The sequence below is a fragment of the Bufo bufo genome, chromosome 6 (assembly GCF_905171765.1).
Source record: "Bufo bufo chromosome 6, aBufBuf1.1, whole genome shotgun sequence".
Lineage (NCBI taxonomy): Eukaryota > Metazoa > Chordata > Amphibia > Anura > Bufonidae > Bufo > Bufo bufo.
Window position 1 is genome coordinate 148,014,732 of NC_053394.1, and position 21,437 is coordinate 148,036,168.

General features: G+C 44.0%; 1 protein-coding gene across 1 annotated transcript; it reads left to right on the forward strand.

The window, feature by feature from the left end:
- The first annotated feature begins 12,323 nt into the window (after nucleotides 1–12,323).
- SALL4 (spalt like transcription factor 4) lies at nucleotides 12,324–20,991 on the forward strand. The gene is given in 5 exon segments (XM_040437705.1): nucleotides 12,324–12,453; nucleotides 16,430–18,805; nucleotides 19,016–19,308; nucleotides 19,952–20,313; nucleotides 20,315–20,991. Coding segments are annotated over 5 exon segments (3,156 nt in total). The 5' UTR covers nucleotides 12,324–12,383; the 3' UTR covers nucleotides 20,370–20,991.
- Nucleotides 20,992–21,437: the final 446 nt, after the last annotated feature.

Here is a 21,437-nt window from a genome sequence, read left to right on the forward strand (position 1 = left end):
GCGCATGCCGAGAGGCCGCCGGAATAAAAGTACATGTCGTACTTTTATTCCGGCAGCATCTCGGCATGCGCTGCCGTGCTTCCGCCGGAACTCCACCCCCATTATAGTCAATAGGACTGGAGCGGTAGTCCGGGAGCACGCGTGCACTAGCGGCAGGACGGATCCGACAGGCTGTTCACCTGCCAGAACAGCCTACCGGAGGTCAGTGCCGCTAGTGTGAAACTAGCCTAAATAGTAACATATAAAAGAGAGTGTACACAGAAATGCATAGTAACATATAGAAAAGACTGTACACAGAAATAAACAGTAACATATAGAAGAGACTGTACACAGAAATAAACAGTAACAAATAGAAGAGAGTACACAGAAATACATAGTAACAAATAGAAGACAGTGTACATAGAAATAAACAGTATCATATAGAAGAGAGTGTACACAGAAATAAATAGTAAGATATAGGAAAAAGTGTACATAGAATAACATATAAAAGAGAGTGTACACAGAAATAAACAGTAACATATAGAAGAGAGTACACAGAAATAAACAGTAACATATAGAAGAGAGTGTACAGAGAAATAAATAGTAAGATAGTAGTACCTTTTTTTCCCCACTTGAGGTACGGTTTTGGGGTCAATGGCCTTTTTTTCACACCGCAGAAACCACTGTAGTTTTTCCCTCATTGCCTGGTCCCCCATAAACTTGAGCTTTTTTTGCAGCTTTTTGCACATGTGTAATATGTGTTGGTGTTTTTTTTAATGGCACCAATGCTGGTTTTCCCATTCAGCTCTACAGAGGAAGTGACATTACAGGGAGGTACACACATTCCTCTAAAAAAGCCATAAAAAATGCCAGGTGCTAAAACACACTATATACCTAAAAAAAACTGTACACAAAAGCTACAAATATGCTGATCAAGACAGGTGGATTTTTTAAGCTTTTTTTGGCCTCCAAAATGGCAGGACAAAAACGATGTGTGAAGGTATCCTTAAGCTAACCATACCGTACGAACAATCCCACCAGCTACATGCCAGACTAAACTGGCCGACCAGGGAGTCAGATATTTTTTTTTTTTAACTGACTCCCTGGTCCTTGAACAGAATGGCAAATGATTACCTGAATTCATGCCGTAAGTACGCAGTTTCGTCCGACCGCAGCTGAAATTTTCCAGCATGTCGGATTACAAAAGCCTGCCATCGTCCATTGCGATATTTTTCAAAAGGCAGTGGGCTGAAACCGGCCATTCCAGCCAACAGGCATGTACATATGGTAGAGCCAGCTATTATAGGAAATCAGTATGTTATGTGTAGGAGAAAAGGAGTATTACATGAAGTGAATCATATGTACCTGCGACTTATGGAAACTCCAATGAGATGGTGGTCTCAGCTTATGAGAAGCCGATTTCCAAGCACAATGATTGGGCCCTTTAAGGTATTTGATCAAAACACATAGTGATTGAATATATACTGATGGATAGTTCATCAGGATCTGATAGGTGGGGGTCTGACACTCAGGACCCCCGACAATCAGCTGTCTGAGAAGACACCAACGCTCCTGTGAGTGCCGCGACCTTCTGGCATTTCCTGAGCGGCTGTGCTTGGTATCGTGCTCAGCCCCATTCACTTCTATAGGGCCGAACTGTGTCAGGGTGGCGTGACCGATTAACATGTCATCACTAGCCTAGGGAAAGCTGACAGAAGGCTGCGGCACCAAAGCAAGCTCTGCTGCCATCTCAAACAACTGATCAGCTGAGGTCTCCACCGATCAGATACTGATGACCTATCCAGAGGACAGTAATAAACAAATGTAGAAGCAGAACCACTCGGTCCTATCTGATGTATTCTTGTAGATGCAACAGCCTCACCAATGGCCCAGGATCCAACGGCCGGAACATATAGATGAATACAAACGGTGTCAGCAGCATCTCACATCATCGACTTTATTGGGACTTCAAAGCAATAATACACATAGCAGCAAGGCTTGACAAAGGCTGTTTATCAGCCGAAACGTTGCTGCTATGTGTATTATTGCTTTGAAGTCCCAATAAAGTCGATGATGTGAGATGCTGCTGACACCGTTTGTATTCATCTATCCAGAGGACAGGTCATCAGTATAAGGCCCCTTTCACACGAGCGAGTTTTCCGCGCCGGTGCAATGCGTGACGTGAACGCATAGCACCCGCACTGAATCCTGACCCATTCATTTCAATGGGTCTGTGTACATGAGCGTTGTTTTTCACGCATCAGTTCTGCGTTGCGGATGCAATGCGTTTTTCACTGATGGTTGCTAGGAGATGTTGTTTGTAAACCTTCGGTTTTTTATCACGCGCGTGAAAAACGCATCAAAGCGCATTGCACCAGCGCGGAAAAAACTGAACAACTGAACGCAATCGCAGACAAAACTGACTGAACTTGCTTGCAAAATAGTGCAAGTGTCACTGAACGCACCCTGAACGCATCCGGACCTAATCCGTCATGCTCGTGTGAAAGAGGCCTAAGGGTCTATTCACAAATTGCAGATCCGCAATACACCTGGCCGGCACCCCCATAGAACTGCCTATTCTTGTCCCCAATTGCGGACAAGAATAGAACATGTTCTATTTTTTTCGGGAGCCGCGGACCAGAAGATAGGGGCCGCGCTCCGGAAATACGGATGCGGACAGCACACTGTGTGCTGTCCGCATCTCTTCCGGCCCCACATTCTACGGACGTGTGAATGGACCCTTAAAGTGTTGGAAAACACTTTTAAACTATCTTCTCGATTTTGCCTTGGCCGCTGTATAGCAAAGGCCCCTGCATACAGCAGGTGACAACCTCAGATCCCCAGCGTCCTGTGTGATCAGCTGTTGTCACTGAGTAATGGGTATTTAGGTTGTGCGGAAAAGATTGAGGAAGCGAGAGCAAAACGGGCTGAAGTTACACTGGTCGGTATATGATATAATTTACTACCTATCCATGTTACCTTACTAGACTCGTAATAGTTCGGGTGTCCTTTTATGTTGAGGCTGTATCTCCAATCCTTATTGGTTAGCACTTGCACTTTATATTAGTTGGGGTGGCCAGACATACACCAATAGGCGTACTGATTTATATAACCGGGGATATAGAGTCCACTTAAAGTATTATATAGTGCTATTACAGCCCCAGTGTGTGTCTTTGTATGCCGCCGCTATTGATTTTAATATTTGATCTTTTTATTGTATATATGTATAATAAAGTCTTGATTATATTTATTAAGGATGTACTGTGTGTGTGATTCTATACTAGAGTGGTGGATTTCTGAGGTACACACAGTTGTGTTATTAAATTGGGAGCCCTATTTTTTCTAATGTTGGGGTGTGCCGAAAAGATGTAGACACTGATTCGAGAGATGATGTTGTCCCCATTTTAATAAAGCGACTCCGCGCCTTCATACATGCAGTAAACTGTCACACTACACTATTAATAAAGTCAGCATTTCCCGAAATTATTTTGAAGTGCGCATGAACACAAATCAAGTCTCTGTGTCTCATGCTTCCACTTTCCGGCACTTAGTGAGTTAAACAGTTTAAGTTAGTTTATAAAAATGGTAAAATTGCACACACCTTTATAAGAGAGCGGCACAGGGCGCCGATGATGTTTATCTAGATACCACAAGGCTAGGCGTTCCATGTATGCAGTATATACCAAGTGAACTGTTTCACACTCACAAAACACAAATCCCCCGCCACCCCCTGAAACAACATATCTATATATATATAAAATTACTGACCCATTAAGATTTCCATCAGAAGGTGGGTGACATTCTGGTTGAAAAGGTAAGAGATAATGTTTCATGAGAATCGGCAAACATACAATCCTAGCTGGATCAACATATCAGAAGAAAGAAAACGATGCGGACTGTCATTTCTTTAAGGAGCTGACTTGTACACAATTGGGTCTGTTCCTGAAAGATAAAAAATTCCCAAATGCTAGCTGATAGACATAAAAGTAGGCCGATTTTGACTGACCACTGACTGAGATGTGGTCTGAGGTTGGATTTATCTCGGCCGTGGTAAGCTGAATCTACAAGTGTATGGCATCAGTGGCTGAATTTGATCGATCGTTTGTGGCTTTGCACATACCCAGTTTTTTTTTTATTCTTTTTTAAACTGTCTCCTTGTTTGGTCCTTTCAGTCTGACGTATTAATGGTCAAATGCTTTCTACAAATGCCCTGAAGGATGACTGATCGGCCACATTCTGGCAGGGGCGGATTGGCCATAGACCTTACAGGGAAATTTCCCTGTGGGTCGATGCCCAAGGGGCCGCCTGGGCCCTCCTCACGGCTGGCCAGTGGAAGTTTTTGGGGATGTATTTTGTGCCGTTGGCAGTATTTTATGATGGACTGTGGTATTTGGCTCTGTTGGGGTGGTATAACGTGCCACAATATGGTATTGCTGGCCCGGCCTTCCATCAATTTGGGCTACTTTTAGTATTTTTTCCGGGGCCACTTTCCCAGTTCCCAGTACGCCCCTGCATTCTGGCCAATCATAATCTTATGTGCGTGGCCAGCTTGAGTCTTATGTCTTAAGTGCTATGATATTCCCTTTAGGTCTTTAGTATAGACAGTAGATAAAACACGCTAAAACTAAACAGGTGTGTAGTACATCACAAAGATCGGAACTTGAGAATACCGATAAACTGCTACCTTCCTTAAATCCATTTTACGAAGGTGACTTTTGACTTCCTCTATTTAGTAAGTTCATTAATAGAAAACAAAGGAGTTAAAATATACCAAAAAAGCCAATTCCTGTAATGTGATGCCCTTTCTCAGTGGGGAGCAGTAAAGAAGCAGAGAGCAGTTAGTCATATGCAGCATATACGTCATTTACAATATGCCTTCCTTCTTTCAGTGGAAAAATACAACACACAGACAGGATCTGTACGGCTTCATTTAAGGAACGCCATTACCATAAACACATACCAATCCTTCATGGTCTACAATGGACATCTGCCATCTTCAATAAAACTGCTGACCGGAGAACCTGTGGTTTAACAGTATTAGCACATGAATCTGCCTAGTGCTATAAACTGATAGATATGCAATGAAAATGTTTAAGATTCCAGGAAAACATCTGAGACCCCCAGAAAGAGAAACATGGAAGATTCCGCTGTATTATACTGCACATCTTAACACCACGTCTATACCGTACCCTGCGCCTACAATGCTAGTCAGTCCCATTATCGTAGTCCTCAGTAAGTGGCGCTGAGAAAAAATACTAAAGGGCATCTGTCAGCAGTTTTGTACCTATGACACTGGCTGACCTGTTACATGTGCACTTGGCAGCTGAAGGCATCTGTCTTGGTCCCATGTTCATATGTGCCCGCATTGCTGAGAAAAAGGATGTTTTAATATATGCAAATGAGCCTCTAGGAGCAACAGGGGCGTTGCCGTTACACTTAGAGGCTCTGCTCTCTCTGCAACTGCCTCTGTCTCCACTTTGATTGACAGGTCCATGCATCGTGCCTGGCCCTGACAATTGAAGTACAGAGGTTGCGGCAGTTGCAGAGAGAGCAGAGCCTCTAGGTGTAATAGCAACGCCCCCATTGCTCCTAGAGGCTTATTTGCATATATTAAAACTTCAGTTTCCCCTGTAATGCGGGCACATATGAACATGGGACCAACACAGATGCCTTCAGCTGCCAAGCACACATGTAGCAGGTCAGCCAGTGTCATAGGTACAAACAGATGCCCTTTAAGGGGTTGCCCGAGTATTTTTTTTTTTTATTTGCCCCCAACCAGCGGTACCTTCGGAGAAATTTGTACTCACCTGCTCCTCCATTCTGGCTCCCTTCACTGAACTATTGCTCCCTGTCTGTCAACTACCACATGGAAGGAGTCAAGTGCAAAGCCGCAGCCAATGACTTCACCAGTGACATGTCGCCAAGCAGCACGTCACTACTGGGTTGAATGGGACAGGGAATGGAAGTCCAGTGAAGACAGCCTGGGAGTCAGGGAGCTGAAACAGAGCAGGTGAGTATAGATTCCTCCACATGTACTGTTGACTGGGGGGGGGGGGGGGGGGGGGGGGAGAAACCCTTTAATTACATGTATTTTCAGCAAAATGCTATAATGAGGGTTTATGTGCCTTTTTTTGTGTTTTGCATTTTTTTCATGTGCTTTTTTTCTAGTTTTTTTCACCAGATGTTGGCTAGAAATATATGGGCATTTTTTTTTTGTGGGGGTTTTCCTTCACTTGTGTTGTATTTTTGGGGCCAACAGCTTTTTTTACATTTTTTTTTTTTTTTTTTTAACTGCAGCATGCTCTGGGTCTGGGATTTTGTTCTATAGATATCCATTGGCTTTTTGGCCCTTCTAGATAAATCTATGTGTGTTATGTTGCTTAATGTCATTTTTACATTGCCCTTTTCTCATACTGATTTACAGAGGAGGTGACATCAGAGAGGGGTACATACTTTCCTGTAGAAAAATGCATGCACACTACATTGCAACACACTATCAGTTAAAGGGTCACTGAGTGTTCAAAACACTTTTGGTTTATCACAGAAACATATCAAATGTTTTGATCGGTGGGTGTCTGAGTGCTGAGACCCCCCCCCCCCGATCCATAGAAAGAGGAGAGAGAAGTGCACGCATATCTTCCGCAAGAGCGTGATATGCAAGCACTTCTTTTTCCTCATTCTAGTGGTCGGTGGATTCCCAGCACTTTTGATATATCGCTATGACATAACATTTTTTTTCAGTAACCCTTTAAAAAAAATAAAAAAAAATAAAACACCCAAAGAAATCAAAGCACTAGGCTGTTGTTTTTAGGTGCCTTTTTTTTTTTTAAGCAAAAGAATGCAGAAACTAAAAAACCTTAGCAGCCTTACATGTACAAATATGGGGGGGGGGGGGGGGAATTTATCATGAGGGGAAAATTTGAAGTCAGTTTTGCTTGAGTCTGCATGGTCGTACCTTATGCCACATTTATCAAATGTCACAGGTTGTTTGAAAAATTTGGTTTATTTTTAAACCTCAAATTTTTGTCCAGAAAAGCTACTCCGGTTTTCCTACTCCACCCTCCTCTTTAAAAAAAAAAAAAGTCTCAATGATAAATCTGGAGTGAAACTCATTAACATAGCTAACCACACCCACTTTTCCACCCACTTTACAAAACTAAAGTGCAAAAAGTCGCAAATTTTGGGCAAGTGAGTGCAAAAAGTTGCAAAAGCCCTATATTGCAACTTTTTGTAGCCAGATTTCTGTACTGAAGGCGTGATGAATCGGGGCCCATAGTTTACAACAAAGTGCTATAACAGGGGCATAGTGGGGCATGCTATGAAGAGAGTGGTAAAAGCATGCAGTATAATATAAACATTGATCAAATTAAGCTAAAAAAATATATTTTATACCCATGGACAAATTCCAGCCTCTAGGTAGGCAGTGCACCTAGAAATCCTCTGCTGGCAACTGGATAGCTGGATTATTGGCTACTCATGTCAGTGATAGGACTTGCATCTGGCTGTGGAATGCTCTACAGTCTATAGAACTGGGCGCATCCTTTCTTATGGACATCATGATACATGATACGGCCATGTACATGAGGCCTAGGAGTTCTTCTGCTCTGGAAATCACTTGGCTTTCATACGCAAATCGCAGCAAATTTCTATGTGCAGCTGAGCACACACCTAAAGAAACTTCTCATTGTCCTCTAAAAATGCCAAATGAATTGGGCATTTTTCTGCATTGTGCCAATTCTAATTTCGATCAGGTATTTAGAAAGGGTCGATCATGCTGTGCAGAGTCTCTGAATTTCACATGATCCTGAAAGCTGGGGATGGGAAAAGTTTGCAACTAGATGCATAAAAATGTTCAGAAATGCTGTCTATAAATGAAATGTGAGTGAGAAAATAAGAAACAAAACGTTTGGAAAAAAAAAAAAAAAAAAATATATATATATATATATATATATATATATATATATATAACATAACACATATGAGAACCAGAGCTGATGTGTGTGAACATTTTCAGTGTAAAATAAAAAGTAAAACGTTAAAAAAATACATAAAAAATATAAAATATTACGTATGAGAATAAATAGAAACAGAGTTGATGAGAATGCAAATTTACAGTGTAAAATAAGAGGCAAAACAGTGAAAAAATATATAAAATAATATGTAATGAGAATAATGAGAACCAGAGCTAATGTGTATGCACATTTACACTGTAAAATATGGACTTTCTAGGGGGCCATTTGGTTGTGAGTTGTTTAAGTTTCAGGTTTTGCAACACCTATTAGGCTCTTTTCACCTAATGTGATGGGGAAGCTTTGGGCCATAAAGGATGCCACAGAGTGCCATCTGTCCCCCCATAGGCACCTATGTTAAAAAAAAAAAAAAAAGATGTAATGGGTTCCTATGGGTCCATTTAACGGATGCGCCAGGAGCTCACATATCATGTAGTGACACAACCATATTCACAACTGTGATGTTGCAATGTGATCCTTGCCTTCTTGGTGTCTTGCGACCAAGGTCACAATGTAGCCTATAATGTGCAATGGTAACCTGCTATGGTCAGCTTGATTAGTCTAGGTTTACAGGTATAGACCTCCACAATAAGAGGGACATCCAGAAAACTATTTGTACCACCGGTAAACATATCCAGCCCAGAGGCGGATTGGCCATAGACCTTACAGGGAAATTTCCCAGTGGGCCGATGCCCAGGGGGCGACCCAAGCCCTCTTCTCTGCCACTGACTGGGTACATAATGAGTTCCCAGCAGTAATTAACGCTGTGAGAGTCAGCGACCACACATTCCCTCCTGAATTCAACCCTCATCCTAAGCCCTCTGCTCCATATCTTAAATCGGAGACAACTGGAGGTGCAGGACAGAAAATGGCATCGACTGGTGGCTCAGTGGTTGGCACTGTTGCCTTGCAGCGCTGGGGTTCTAGGTTTGAATCTGACCAAAGACATCTGCATGGAGTTTGTATGTTCTCTCCGTGTTTGCGTGGGTTTCCTCCCACCCTTCAAAGACATACTGATAGGGACCTTAGATTGTGAGCCCCATTGGGGACAGTTGGTTGGTGATGCTAATGTCTGTAAAGCGCTGCGGAATATAGTAGCGATATATAAGTCATAAAATACTACCACTTTTATATATTTTTTTTCAGGACCATTTTAAGTTTCCAGTCCGCCCCTGATCCAGCCGAAACCTGGTACTCATGCTGGAAAGCAGCCAGATCCAGACCCCCTAGTCTACCAATAAGCTTCCTATCAGATTGTCGTTTTGCTGATATTAGTCATATATGGTAAAATCTGAACAGAGGAGCGACTGTTAGGACAGGGCTGATAGGAGTGATTACATTCTGTGTACTGTGCCCATCTAATAGATAAAATGATCCTGCAGTGATTTAATATTAGTTTCCCCAGAAACTGTTATAAAGGGGTTAATATTGATGACCTTTCCTCAGGTAGGTCATTAACATCAGAACAGCGGGGGTCCGACTCCTGGCACCCCTACCTATCAGCTGTTTGAGCGGGCCAATGAGCTTACCGTTTGATAACGGCTGTGCTTGGTATCGCAACTCAGCCATATTTACTTGAATGGGACTGAGCTGCGCCAAAGCCACATAACCGAATAAGAGGCCACAGCACTCACCGGAGCGCCACGGCCTCTTCAACCATCAGTGTTGGATTTTTGGTTGTAACGTGACCCCACTAATGATCATTACGTGTAAAGTCACAGTGTGACACATGTTGCTGTTTAGCCTTAGCCTAAGGCCTCATGCGCACGAACGTATTTTTTGTGAACCCACCCTAAGGTGACAGGCACACAACGCGCATTACACGTGGGTTCTCGTGCGGAAAATCCGTATCTTAATACGGTACCAGCTGAGTACATGAGAAATCTCATCTACTTAGTGCAGACATTTTCAGCGTGGAAATTGACCTGCGGTGCGGATGGTGAAATCTGCAGCATGTCAATTGTTTGTGTGGATTTGTCCTGCAGAATTCGCCTTTTGCAATGCAAATGTTGACATCTGGGGCAAATCCGCGTCAAAACCTAGTAACACATGCAGATTTCTGGTTCAGAAATTCAGCAAAAATGAAAGCACAAAAATCTACATCAATGACACTGCTGTGTGCACACACCTTTAGGCCTCCTGCACGCAACCGTATCTGTATCCGTAAAATAGGGATGCGCTCTGTGTGCGTCCCGCCATTTCCACGGGGCCTACTGTAAAAAAGCGTATTCTTGCCCGAAAAATGTATGAGAATAAGTTGGGTTCTATCATTTGCAACCCAGCAAAAAAGCATACGATTGACATCTGTGTGCTGTCTGTTTTATTTTGTGGACCCATAGAAATGAAGGGGTCCGTGTGCGATCCACAAAAAATGCGGATTGAAGACGGACCACAAATAGGGTCATGCACATGAGGCCTGACAGAAAGAACTGCACCTTTTCTGTATTTTTTTGGGACCGACTCCTAGTTTTGCCTTCCAAATACCGCCGCATAAAGTGGCGCTACACTGTGCCAGGTAAACCGTGAAAATAAAAATTGGACCCTTCGCACTTCTCAGAAGCTGCGTGTCACCTGAGGACGTGGACAGTTACCTATACTAGGGTGTCATGCCGTCTTCACACGTGGCAAATTTTGGTGCAGAAAAATGTTGCCACTGAATATCCATTCCATTAATCTGAGCTCGCAGAGATCCATCTGCTTCCCACCAGGGAGTATTCACACGGCTGTGTCCATTTTGCGAACCGCAAATCCCCAAAACACAGACACCACCCGTGTACACCCCACATCGCGGTGCAGACCCACTGACTTCATTGGGTGCGAGATCTGGAATATACAGCCGCACGGACCCGGAAACCCTAGCGGTAAACAAAACGGAAACAGCCATGTGAATACACTCTGATTCAGATGAACGGAACTGATTTTCACTCGTAGAAAAATTTCTGCAACAATAATCTGCCGCGTGTGAACGTACCCTTATAGGCAATGTTTTTTTTTTTTTTTGGGGGGGGGGGCAATTTCTTGTTTCCCTTCTCCATACTGGCCCTTTTAAATGGTCTCAGTAAGGGCTCAGTCACACGACCGTATGAATGGGTCACACTGAGCTTATTGACATGGATTTTGGTGCAAATTCCAGATTCAATGAGGAAACCTCTTGTTAAGGCCTCATGCACACAAACGTTGTTTTGGTCCGCATCCGAGACGCATTTTTTGCGGCTCGGATGCAGCCCAGACTGCCATGAAGTCGGATGCGGACTTCAATGGGCCCGCAAAAGATGTGGGCAGCACATCTGTACCTCCATTTCACAGCCCCGCGAAACATTTTTTTTTTTTACTTTTTTAAACAATAGAACCTGTCCTATTCTTCTCCGTATCACAGACAAGGATAGGACTGGTCTATTGAGGGCCAGACCTTCAGTTCAGCGGAATACGGAACGCACGCGGTCGGTATCCGTGTTTTGCGGATCTGCGATTTGTGGACCGCAAAACACTTTACGCCCGTGTGCATGAGTTCTAATTCTTGATTTTTTTTTTGCTTGTGGTTTTTAAAAAACTTTTTTTTTTTTTTTAACTCTTGCACGGAATCTGCTCCCAGAGTTCCGACTGTAATGGGGCAGGATAAGAAACGAGACGTGAAAAAGAGCATTGAAATGAAAAAAAAAAAAAAAAAAAGCGGATTCCACATCAGGGTTTTTTTCAGCACGGAAAACAAACTCCATGTGAACATACCCCTTATCATAATCAGGCAAACGTTTCCTTCCAACTTCAGAAGTAAATGACTTTTGGGACGTTCATTTTCTCGTCAAAATCCCTTGTTTAGTTTTTTTTCTTTTTTAATAATCAACTCAACAAAAAACCTGATAAAGTGACTTGTAATGAAGGAGATTGTAGCTGGTGCTCATGTAAATGGCTCCCCCGCCATGTACAGTCCCCATGAGCCAATAATACCTCTCCTATCACCAGGCTTATTCTCATTCATTTGCAAACAACTTTTTTTTTTTCTTTCTTTCACTTGCAAACCACCCATCCCCATTGTGTTGACTTGGAATTATACAGCATTTCTGGTCATTGGGGGGGGGAGGGGTCTTGTGATGGAAAGAAAGAAAAAAAAAGTTGATGTTTTGTTGCAGTCAGAAGCATGGGCAGCAGGAGCAGACTACATTTCCCGGCCTGCCTCACGCCCCTTTCTGATCAATAGCCCTTATTTGAATAATCTGTGAGTTTTTTGGACTCAGGCCAATCAGCTGTCAGGAACCCATGATAAATCGCAATGCATTATTGATAATCATAATTACAGCGACATGCGCATTTCCACCTGAAGGGGGGTAATTACCCGACTCTTGGAATTTGTTGTGAGGAGGGAATAATTGGCACTGTTTGGCTCCTGATGCACGGACCATGTCGAGGCGCAAGCAGGCAAACCCCCAGCACCTCAACTCAGAGGGGCAGCAGCTCCTGGAGGCGTGCGGTGAGTACACGAGCTCTGCCCGGTGACTTCAGGACCCGGGACCCCCGGCTGCAGACACTCTCCCCGGGCTCCGTCCCTGCTCCAGCGGCCGCCGGTCTCTCTCTTCCCCCCCTATAGCATCCGCAACTTCGTACAGTCTTATCGCTGCCGGACGGTGGAATGTACCATTTGTAGCAAGTTGTAGGAGCTGCCGCCGCGGTACCTCTCGCACCTGCTTTATCCCGGCGGGGACCTCGGAGTTTAGGGCGATTTTTTTTTCACGTTCCTACAGCCATGAACCAACTTTTGGGAAGCTTTGGAGGGACTTCTGGGCAGGTAGGGGTTTACAATGCGTTCGCGGTGTAGTTTTTAACCTGTCTGAATGCTCGTCTAAAGGTCAGTACTCCATAAATGGGTCAGGACCGCTTCCCTTTGTGCGTGGGATGGTGGTGCTGTTGGCACCCACTAAGGGGCTTATTATTAGTTTTGTGGACACTTTCCGTGCGGTTGTGTCTCCCAGTACTGACCGCTCGGTATGTGCTCACATCTGTCCGTAGGTCGCGCCTGCAGAGCGGAGACCGCTCACGTTTGGCGATGCTCGGACGTGAAGGTGATTCCTAGCGTTATCCTCCAGCGCCCCCTGCCGGTGAGTGCTGGCAATGACAGTCCCACTTGTGAACCACAGGCTGGAGGGGGGGAGTCCATGGGACCTCTTTTTAGCTGAAGAATTTGTCACTTTTTTTTTTTTTGGCTTTTTAAATCTTCAGATGAATCCCTCTATTGGACCCTCCTGGGAGAACAATGGGCAGCTCTTTTACCCTTTCCTGGTGAGCAATTACCAGTTCAGGAAATCTGCAGGGGGTGCTCCATAGAGACAATACTACGTATTGTACGTCGGCATTTGTCACAAAGGAAGGTCACAAGTGGCTTTTATTTTATGCTCTGTTATTGGACATCGCCATCGATCACTCTGCTTTCTATCCAGAGCGCCCCCCCCCCCCCCAATAAATAGGAGCGCCCCCCCCTAATAGTGGAGGTACAGCACATGTCTAGTGTAAGACCCCCCAATGAGATGAAGGTACTTGTTGTTTCTATATATTATTGACTACAGGTCGTGGACCCCCTTATGTATATTAACTCTTCTTTTTTTTTGGGGGGGGGGGGGGCTGTCCTCGTCTGTGTAAACCTAATCTTTCTTGTAGCGGTGGTCGTCCCCATGCCCCCTGTGCTTGTGACTGACTTGCTTCTGTAACCTTTGCCGCCTACTGTGGGTGGTAAGCTGATGTCAGGCTTACAATTAGGGTTCCTGCAATTGACCTTGGCAGCAGGGTTTGTCTTCAGGACTGCTTGTGGATGGGGCCCGAGAGGACTAGCTTTGTGGAAGCGCCTGTCCTTGTTGGGACTTCTTACAGCTGAGGTTTGTTTTTGTGTTTTTGCTCCTTGTTGCTTTAGGTGGCGTTTATTATAATTATTATTTTTATTTTTTTTCTGTTCTATACCTGCGGCAATGGATGATTTGCCTAGTACAGGGCTACATGCACACAGTATGTATTGCGCGTAGATTGCGCAGCTCTTCGTGCAGAAAATCCGCAGCGTAATACAGTACCAGCTTAGTAGATCATATTTTCCGAATCTCGGTGGAGGTTGACCTGCTATGTGGATATTGGAATCGGCAGCATGTCAACTGTTTGTACGGATTTGCAATGCAAAGGGTGAGATCTGGGGCAAGTCCGTGTTTAGACCCACGAAGCAAAGTTTGCAAGTAGCCCATGTGGATATCGGCGCAGAGACTCCAGCGCTGTGCGCATGGACTGAGGAGCTGATTAGTTTTGTTGTTAACGTCTTTTAGGGCTCATGCGCAGGAGCATATCTGTTTTCCATGTCCGTTCCGTGTTTTTTTTTTTTTTTTTTTTTTTTGTGTCCCATATGCCAAGCCATTCACTTCAATGGTTCAGCAAAGGGTAGGCATTGTTACATCGGGTCTGCAAAAAAACTGATGCAGTATAGACGTCATCTGTATTTTTTGCGGACCACAAAATAGTTGCGGTCCTGTGCATGAACCCTTAGGAAGACCGAAGGCTGATGTGGGTGTGCGCTCGCTTGTAAGGCTATGGCTTTATGCAATGTAGGTCAATGGCATCGCCATGCAACACGCGACATGGATTTTGTGTTGCATGTCGCACGCGCCTTTCACGCCATCAATTAATCGCACGCGACTTGGCTGTGTTTTTCACAGCCAAATCCCAGAACGATTTGCAGACAAGTTTCATGATTTTTCTGTCGTGTGCCATGTGTCTCTGTGTAGCCCTAACCTAATAGAGACAAAGGGTTGTAGGAACCGTCACGTTCTGAACGTTATTGTGATAATCCAACTGTGTGAAATACCCCTTTTAAACGAGCACCGACCAGCGATGGTTTCGGGAAGTGGAACTACCTGTGTAAATGGACCCTACGTCTTCATGGAGTTTCTGAAAGCCCCCTATTCTGTAAACACATTAGCATAATTAACAATAGCATTGGATTATTTTTCCCCCCTTCTCTGAAATCCATTTGTTGGTGATTTTAATCTAAACCCCTGCTGACTTCACTGCATTCTTCTAACTTATTGGATAACTAGATGCTGAGAGATAACATTCCACAAATTCAGGGGTGGAGATGGCAAAACAGATGAACTTTCTGGATCTCTGCTTTTATCATTAATGAAAAGGCCCTCCATCCCCCCTCCCATGTGCACCATTATTTAATGACTGGCCATGGCTAGAATTTTGCTGTGTAGCCAAATGTTACAGTGCCTGGTGGGTGACAAAAGCCATGTGCCCGCCACCCTTCATGAATATTCCTTGGTCTGATCTATTAACACTGAGGGGCTTGTATTAAGCGAGACCTTTACAAAAAGCTTAAGCACTTGTACAGTCCAACATGGTGATGTCAAACGAGCAATGCTCTGCTAAATGTGTCCATAAAGTATGTACTTCCAGAGCTGTGGGGTCCATCAACCAAACTTCTGACCCCTCTGTTCTTCCATACCGTGACTACTTCAGAAATGGCTTGCGTATGATTAGTATTAACCAATCTACTGTGGTGAAATGAGGGGGCCCTCAGGCTTGTCACATCTTCATCTACCAGCTCCACAGCCTGGTTAAGCCTACCACCCATCATTGTGACTGTTGTGCTGGAGTTTGCTTTAGTGTTAAATATTCTTCCATAAATCCATGAAGAGGTCATACACCATTCATAGGATGCAGAGAGTTGTGAGGCACACGTGTATGGATCCATGAAGCAAAGTGCTTCAGTGTCCATGCAATTAAAATGAGGACGGGCTTTATTATGGGACTCCTATGAGAGTGAATAGACCATGCAGACTCATGTCGTGTGGTGGGTTGGATCCTTAATTCTTAAAAAAAAAAAAAAAAAAAAAAAGTTTGTCTTGGTACTCTACAGGCAACCGCCCATGCGCTTTTTAACAGGTGATGAAACCCAAAGGTTGTTGTTTTTGAAGATCTTCTCAGCTAGGGACTAATAGGAGCTGAATTATGGTACTAGGCAGCATGGTGACTTAGCTTTTGGCCTTTGACCAAGGCAATGTGTTGGTTGTCAGTAATTGTAAACCCCCGCCACTTCTTCTCTAGACTTTTCTAGAAGGATATACTATTGAGAATGATGAAGTCTTTGTGGGGAGGGGTGTTGGTGCCTTTGACGTCAGAATGGTTTCATTACTGGAAGCTGCGCACATCAGACTAAAGGGGGGGGGGGGGGGGGGTGGATGGAAAGCGTGTAAATATATTCAAGCCTAGCTTATGGTATTGGGTTCAATGATAGTTTATTCCCATGAATGATAGCAGCATTGTTAGTCAAGGACTTAATAGGACCATGTCCTCCTGGTTTACAGGATACAGTTAGTGCTAATAAAATGCAGTTTTGTGTGTGTATGGTAATCTACATGGAGTGATGTAACCAATGTTCATGGCCGCTCATTTGTCTTGTCTTTTTATTTTAGCTGAAGCTCAAGACAGTCCGAGCAATACAGATGGAGAAAGAAGCGTGAAGCGCTGCAGGATGGAAGAGACACATGTCTGCAAGAAGTGCTGCGCCGAGTTCTTCGATCAGTCAGAGTTTTTAGAGCATAAAAAGAACTGCGAGGGGACACCCGAAGTCTACTCTGAAGAACCTTCTGGAGGTGCCGAGCCAGCTGAGATCAAAGCCAAACAGGAAGGACTTGCGAAGGGCTCCACTGTGTTAGCAGAGAAGATGGACGGAAAAGTGGACTCTGCCAATAAAACAGCTTCTCAGCCAGCTCCCAAGACTAATGGATTTGGCTACCTGCCTAAAACAACCATCTCCAACACTAATGTGACTTTGCAAAGTATCAATACCACTAAAGTGGCTGTTAATCAACATGCATCAGAGGGCATCTCTAATCCAGTGAGCAACCCCAACGCCATTCCGATGATTCTCGAGCAGCTAGTATGCCTGCAGCAGCAGCAACTCCAGCAGATCCAGCTTACTGAGCAAATTCGCATTCAGATTGCAATGATGGCTCCTAACTCCTTGCATCCTTCCATAGCTGCAGCCACGGATCCACTAAAAGCCTTAGGGGCCCATTTGTCTCAGCAGCTTTCGGCTGCTGTTGCTCTAATTGGGCAGAAGGCTGGAACACAGAACTTGACACTTGAGACTATTAAACAATCCAAACTACCTCATACCACCATACCTGTGGCAGCATCCGGCGCTGTGCCAATTGCCATTTCAAGCCAACTAATGAAGCCTCAGGTCAACAGGGGAATTCCTACTTCCATTTCACGATTTCCAAACCCTGTCCTACCTCATTCTCCAGGAACTGTAATCTTCCAGAATCCACTCAGCATGACTGACCCCGCAAACAAACTGAAGATTAGGTTTCCAGGTGCCGTGACCTCTGAAGTGAAGTCTAATGGTGAGGATCAGTTCTTCAGGCATAAATGTAAGTTTTGTGGCAAAGTATTTGGTAATGACAGCGCGCTGCAAATCCACTTGCGCTCCCACACGGGTGAGAGACCATATAAGTGCAACATTTGTGGCAACAGATTTACTACGAAAGGAAACCTAAAGGTTCACTTCCAGCGGCATAGAGATAAGTATCCACACATCAGAATGAATCCTTATCCTGTTCCTGAGCATCTGGACAATGTCCCAACGACTACTGGAATTCCATATGGAATGTCTGTCCCGATGGACGAATCTAATGTGATCATAGACCCAAAACCTATAGTGACTAGTCTTCCTAGTTCTGGGTTAACGATCACAAATGTGGCTAGTACAGGTGACTCATCAGTAGCCTCTATCCCCTTAAATCTGCAGTCCAAGCCATCTCCAGGCAGTGAAGGTGAATCTGTGTCTGGAGTAGTTGGCCATGAATCTGGCACTGATCAGAGTTTAAATTCTCCTTCTGCTAGTGGCTCAAGCGAGCAAGGGTCTGAAACGAGCAAGCTCCAGCAGCTGGTGGAGAACATTGATAAGACTGGTTCTGACCCGAACGAGTGCTTGATATGTCACAGAATTCTCAGCTGTCCAAGCTCCCTTAAAATGCATTACCGCACCCACACTGGCGAGAGACCATTTAAATGCAAAATCTGTGGACGTGCCTTTTCTACCAGAAGCAACCTCAAGACCCACTATGGAGTCCACCGTGCAAACACTCCATCAAAAGTGCAGCACTCGTGCCCCATCTGCCAAAAGAAGTTTACTAATGCGGTGGTTTTGCAGCAGCACATCCGAATGCATATGGGTGGTCAGATTCCAAACACGCCAGTTTCTGAAGATTCTTGTGAGGATGTTGACATTGATTCATCTATGAACAATGAGAAGAATGGAGATGTAAACTGCTTTACAGATGACATTGATGACATTGATATGGAAGAAGATTCTGAGCTTGGAGATGGTCCTTTGGGTTCTAAGCCACAGACACCACAAAGTGAGACCCAGGCAGTCTCGCCTTCACAGCTTTCTGAGCTTGCCTCACAGGAGAATCGCATATCTCCGGCCCTTAACTTACAAAGGCAAAACAGTGTAAGATCTATGGACAATGGGTCGGTGGAAAGTGAAGGCCTGACCAATGATTCCTGCTCAGTTGGCGACCAAGAATATCCTAACGGTAAAAGTCCCACACAGTCAGAGCCTAGAGTGTTTTCACCAGCTAACAGCCAAGATGACAGCCTTCCATCGAAGTCACCACCTTTATTTAATGGCCATGATATGCTGAGTGTGTCCAGTAAGACAGAGCAGTCTGAACACTGCTCCATGAACACAGAGGATGATGGTGCCCTCGACCTAACAAATGGTAACCTGGTCCGGAAAATCAAGGAAGAACCAGGGCTGCTCCATAATGGAGACTTCGGTAAGTTTTCTTCACTTTAATGTTAGGTTTCGTCAGAAGACTATATTCTACTTATGTCTGTAAGTGGATTTTAGAGACCTTTTCCTGATGATGTAGCACCGTCCTGTTTTTTTAAAGAGCATTTTTGGGCTGTCTTGTGGGAGATTGCTCTGTGCACACAGTAAGGTGTTTAAGTTGGCACGTGTTTAACAAGTATTCGTTGTTCTGCAGGTAGGAGTTCAACTGTGTACATTGGTCCACCCCCAACGCTTATTAAAGTGGAAATGCCAGCAAATCGGGTTATAGGCACTGCACAGTTCATCACCCCACCAACTCTGTCACCCGCCATAATGCCTCTAATTGCCCCACAGCGCCGAACAGCAAAGCAGCATTTATGCCTTACATGTAATAAGAACTTTTCCTCTGCAAGTGCGCTACAGATACATGAAAGAACCCATACTGGGGAAAAACCTTTCGCTTGCACAATTTGTGGCCGGGCTTTTACAACAAAGGGAAACCTAAAGGTAATTTTATTTTTATTTTTTCTACCGGTAAAAATGAATCAATCCAAATGATGGTTTTATGTTCCAAAAAAATTCATTAAATACCTTGCCTTTCCCTTTTTGTAAGCTTATTAAAGGTTTGCAGAAATTAGTAGAATCTGCCAGAAAAAATCCTGTTTAACTCTTATTTTAGAGAAGAAAAAAATAATGTAAAATATATTACTCTTCTGTAATAGTTGTATTTTGACCTAAACTAAAACTTTGTCCTATATACATTATGTGCGTCCCTTATTTTTTTTGTCAATAAAAGGGCTATTCCTGTCCACAATATAGACAAGAACAGGACATGTTCTATAGGTTGAGGATTAGCCACATGGATCTGCGAAAATACCAATGTGTGCCTGGGCCCCATAGAAATGAATAGGTCACTGAGCTATCCATAAAAAAGTAGATAAGGGTGTGTGCATGAGACCTCAGTCGGGTAATTCCTTGCCCCTCATATCCTATAAATACTATGGCCAGAATCGGATCGAAATGTCAATTTTATAGGAACCCCCTGCATGCCATGTCTTCCAATGTCTTGATTAGATTAGCGTTTTTCTCTGTGAAACTAGACTTTAGAGACTTTCTATGATGGCACTGACCTTCTCTCTTCCTTCCCTAGGTACATGTGGGAACGCACATGTGGAATAACTCTGCACGCCGAGGACGGAGACTCTCCCTGGACAACCAAATGCCTATCTTGGGAAACGATACAAAGAAATTGGCTGAGATTTTTCCGAAGTATCTTGTTCCTCCAGCCGTCAACATAGATCCAGCGCTATGGAGTCAGTACGCTACAGCTCTTAGTAATGGCCTGGCCATGAAGACTAATGAGATCTCTGTGATCCAGAGTGGCGCCATTCCTGCATTACCTGTCAGTAATGGGGGCGCTCCCATCATCAGCACAGCCACAGTCTCAAACCTTGAGGTCTCTCAGTCTAATGTGGGTCAAAGCTTGTCTGAGATGGAAGAAAAGACTGCAGAGTGCACCACAATACCAGTTCACTCACTTCATGTCGGAGAATATAGCCGTGAACTAGTGGCAAATTGTGCCATGATGCCAAAATGCGTGGGCGTTAACCCGTAATCAGATGGCTGGGATCTGCTGCATTTGTCCTCTAGTTGGATTTTCTTACTGTAGAACGACTTGGAGCACCTCTGAAGGCTGGCCGCTACTGGAGTAGGGAGGATGCATCCGTAAGACTGAAATGACTTGTTATCCGCCCCCATGAGACTCGTTTACCTCCAAACTGAAAGTTGCATTAAAAACTTTAAGTGTGAGAACAGTCCTCCCCTTCTGTGTTTAAGACTACCCGTGGGTACATCTTCTGGAATATCTGCCATCCTTTATTTTTAAAAGTAGATGTTTTTTGAAGTCTTGAATGTAGGTTTTACTCCAAAGTAACTGCACGGAGGACTCTCCTCCTGCGTCTGAAATCGTCTGCCTGTTCCAGTATTTCCAATAGGGTTTTCCAGTGGCCTTTCTGGGATAAGACCACTGAGAACTTCTTTAGACGCGTGACAATGGCTTCTTCAATGAGCTTTAAGTGTTGTCTTTACTGATGAGCAGTATTACCTTTAGTCAGCTTTCTGATGACCATCTGTTACTATAGTTTCTGTAAGAACCTTTATTTTTTTTAAGTTATCTACCTCATTATTTTATTCTTCCCCCCCCTCTTCCTCCTCGTGCTCTCTGAAATCTGAAATTCTACTGTAAACCTAACTGGTACTGGAAACTCTCCAAGCACTGAAATGTACTTCTGTCGTGTTACAGCTCTTCCTATTCATCTACTGTATGGGGAGTATGTGTATGTAAATATAAAGACTTGAATCCTACATGCAACATGAACAAGAGTTGTAAAATTATAATTTTTTTTTTTTTTGAAAGGCCCAAAACTCTGCAAAAATACCAAAAAAAAATAATCAATTGCACGTAGCTTGTTGCTTCAGACCATTGCCATTTTGTGCCTTTCTTAATGGACTAGTGAAATCTTGAACACAATAGTTCCTGTTTACATTGAAAAGTTTGTTACAAAAGGCATTCCAGTGCCAAGTTTCTGCAATGTGAATGTATGCCTTTTAGGAGTATGTAGTGTTATGGCATCTAC